Here is a 2,500-nt window from a genome sequence, read left to right on the forward strand (position 1 = left end):
AGTCATCTCTAGTTCATCTCTAGGCATCTCTGGCATCTCTAGGCATGTCTAGGCATCTCTAGGCATCTCTAGTAATCTCTAGTAATCTCCAGGCATCTCCAGGCATCTCTAGTAATCTCTAGGCATCTCTAGTCATCTATAAGCATGTCTAGCCATCTCTAGTCATCGCTAGTAATCTCCAGGCATCTCCAGGCATCTCTAGTCATCTCTAGGCATCTCTAGGTATCTCGCCATCTCTAGGCATCTCTAGTCATCTCCGGTCATATCCAGGCATCTCTAGTCATCTCTAGTCATCTCTAGTCATCTCCGGTAATCTCCAGGCATCTCTAGGCATATCTAGTAATCTCTAGGCATGTCTAGGCATCTCTATTCATCTCTAGGCATCTCGACATATCTAGGCATTTCTAGTCATCTCTATCAGTCTAGCATCTCTAGGCATCTCCAGTCATCTCTGGTCATCTCTAGGCATCACCAGTCATATCCGGTCATCTCTAGGCATCTCTAGGCATCTCTATTAATCTCCAGCCATCTCTAGGCATCTCCAGTCATCTCTGGTCATCTCTAGGCATCTCTAGTAATCTCCAGTCATCTCTAGTCATCTCTAGTCATCTCTAGGCATCTCTAGTAATCTCTAGTAATCTCCAGTCATCTCTAGTCATCTCTAGGCATCTCTAGGCATCTCCAGTCATCTCTAGTCATCTCTAGGCATCTCTAGGCATCTCCAGTCATCTCTAGTCATCTCTAGTCATCTCTGGTCATCTCTAGGCATCTCTAGGTGTCTCTAGTCATCTCCAGGCATCTCTGGTCATCTCTAGGCATCTCTAGTAATCTCCGGTCATCTCCAGGCATCTCTAGGCATCTCCTAAGTATCTCTAGGCATCTCCAGTCATCTCTAGGCACCTCTAGTCATCTCTAGGTATCTCTAGTCATCTCGTCATCTCTGGTCATCTCTAGGCATCACCAGTCATATCCGGTCATCTCTAGGCATCTCTAGGCATCTCTAGTAATCTCCAGCCATCTCTAGGCATCTCCAGTCATCTCTGGTCATCTCTAGGCATCTCCTAGGCATCTCTAGTAATCTCCAGTCATCTCTAGGCATCTCTAGTAATCTCCAGTCATCTCCAGTCATCTATAGTCATCTCTAGTCATCTCTAGGCATCTCTAGGCATCTCCAGTCATCTCTAGTCCATCTCTAGGTATCTCTAGGCATCTCCAGTCATCTCTAGTCATCTCTAGTCATCTCTGGTCATCTCTAGGCATCTCTAGGTGTCTCTAGTCATCTCCAGGCATCTCTGGTCATCTCTAGGCATCTCTAGTAATCTCCGGTCATCTCCAGGCATCTCTAGGCATCTCTAAGTATCTCTAGGCATCTCCAGTCATCTCTAGGCACCTCTAGTCATCTCTAGGTATCTCTAGTCATCTCGTCATCTCTGGTCATCTCTAGGCATCACCAGTCATATCCGGTCATCTCTAGGCATCTCTAGGCATCTCTAGTAATCTCCAGCCATCTCTAGGCATCTCCAGTCATCTCTGGTCATCTCTAGGCATCTCTAGTAATCCCCAACATCTCTAGTCATCTCTAGTCATCTCTAGGCATCTCTAGTCATCTCTAGTCATCTCTAGGCATCTCTAGTCATCTCTAGTCATCTCTAGGCATCTCTAGGCATCTCCAGTCATCTCTAGTCATCTCTAGTCATCTCTGGTCATCTCTAGGCATCTCTAGGTGTCTCTAGTCATCTCCAGGCATCTCTGGTCATCTCTAGGCATCTCTAGTAATCTCCGGTCATCTCCAGGCATCTCTAGGCATCTCTAAGTATCTCTAGGCATCTCCAGTCATCTCTAGGGCACCTCTAGTCATCTCTAGGTATCTCTAGTCATCTCGTCATCTCTAGGCATCTCTAGACACCTCCAGTCACCTCCAGTCACTTCCAGTCACTCCCCCTCCCCCCCTATTGCTTAGCCACGGCCCGCTGCTTCGGCTTGGCCTGCCTGCTCAGGCTCAAGGTGGTCGTAGGTGTGGGTCTCTATGGGTCTCTATGGGTCTCCAGTCACCTACAGTCACCTCCCAGTCACCTCCAGTCACCTCCAGTCACCTCCAGTCACCCCCCTATTGGCTTAGCCACGGCCCTCTGCTTCGGCTTGGCCTGCTGCTCAGGCTCAAGGTGGTCGTAGGTGTGGGTCTCTATGGGTCTCTATGGGTCTCCAGTCACCTACAGTCACCTCCAGTCACCTCCAGTCACCTCCAGTCACTCCCCCCCTCCCCCCCTATTGCTTAGCCACGGCCCGCTGCTTGGGCTTGGCCTGCTGCTCAGGCTCAAGGTGGTCGTAGGTGTGGGTCTCTATGGGTCTCTATGGGTCTCTATGGGTCTCCAGTCACCTACAGTCACCTCAGTCACCTCCAGTCACCTCCAGTCACTCCCCCCCTCCCCCCCTATTGCTTAGCCACGGCCCGCTGCTTGGGCTTGGCCTGCTGCTCAGGCTCAAGGTGGTCGTAGGTGTG

At 50.0% G+C, this 2,500-nt stretch overlaps 2 protein-coding genes and 1 long non-coding RNA gene across 5 annotated transcripts in view; 1 reads left to right on the plus strand and 2 right to left on the minus strand.

The window, feature by feature from the left end:
• Positions 1 to 2,500, plus strand: part of LOC142907312 (uncharacterized) — a 105,878-nt gene that overhangs the window by 79,880 nt on the left and 23,498 nt on the right. The window lies entirely within an intron of this gene.
• LOC116958441 (branched-chain alpha-ketoacid dehydrogenase kinase) overlaps positions 1 to 2,500 on the minus strand; it is a 175,865-nt gene that overhangs the window by 22,932 nt on the left and 150,433 nt on the right. The gene's annotated exons all lie outside the window — the stretch shown is intronic.
• LOC116958439 (platelet glycoprotein Ib beta chain-like) overlaps positions 2,102 to 2,500 on the minus strand; it is a 16,464-nt gene continuing 16,065 nt past the window's right edge. For all 3 annotated transcript variants that reach the window (XM_076056642.1, XM_076056643.1, XM_076056641.1), the window contains one exon: positions 2,102 to 2,500. This exon is cut by the window's right edge and continues 328 nt beyond it. In XM_076056642.1, coding sequence (XP_075912757.1) covers positions 2,481 to 2,500 — 20 coding nt within the window. In that variant the 3' untranslated portion in view covers positions 2,102 to 2,480.

This window comes from Petromyzon marinus, chromosome 77 (assembly GCF_048934315.1).
Source record: "Petromyzon marinus isolate PM22_M1 ecotype Great Lakes invasive population chromosome 77, UKy_Petmar_22M1.pri1.0, whole genome shotgun sequence".
NCBI lineage: Eukaryota > Metazoa > Chordata > Hyperoartia > Petromyzontiformes > Petromyzontidae > Petromyzon > Petromyzon marinus.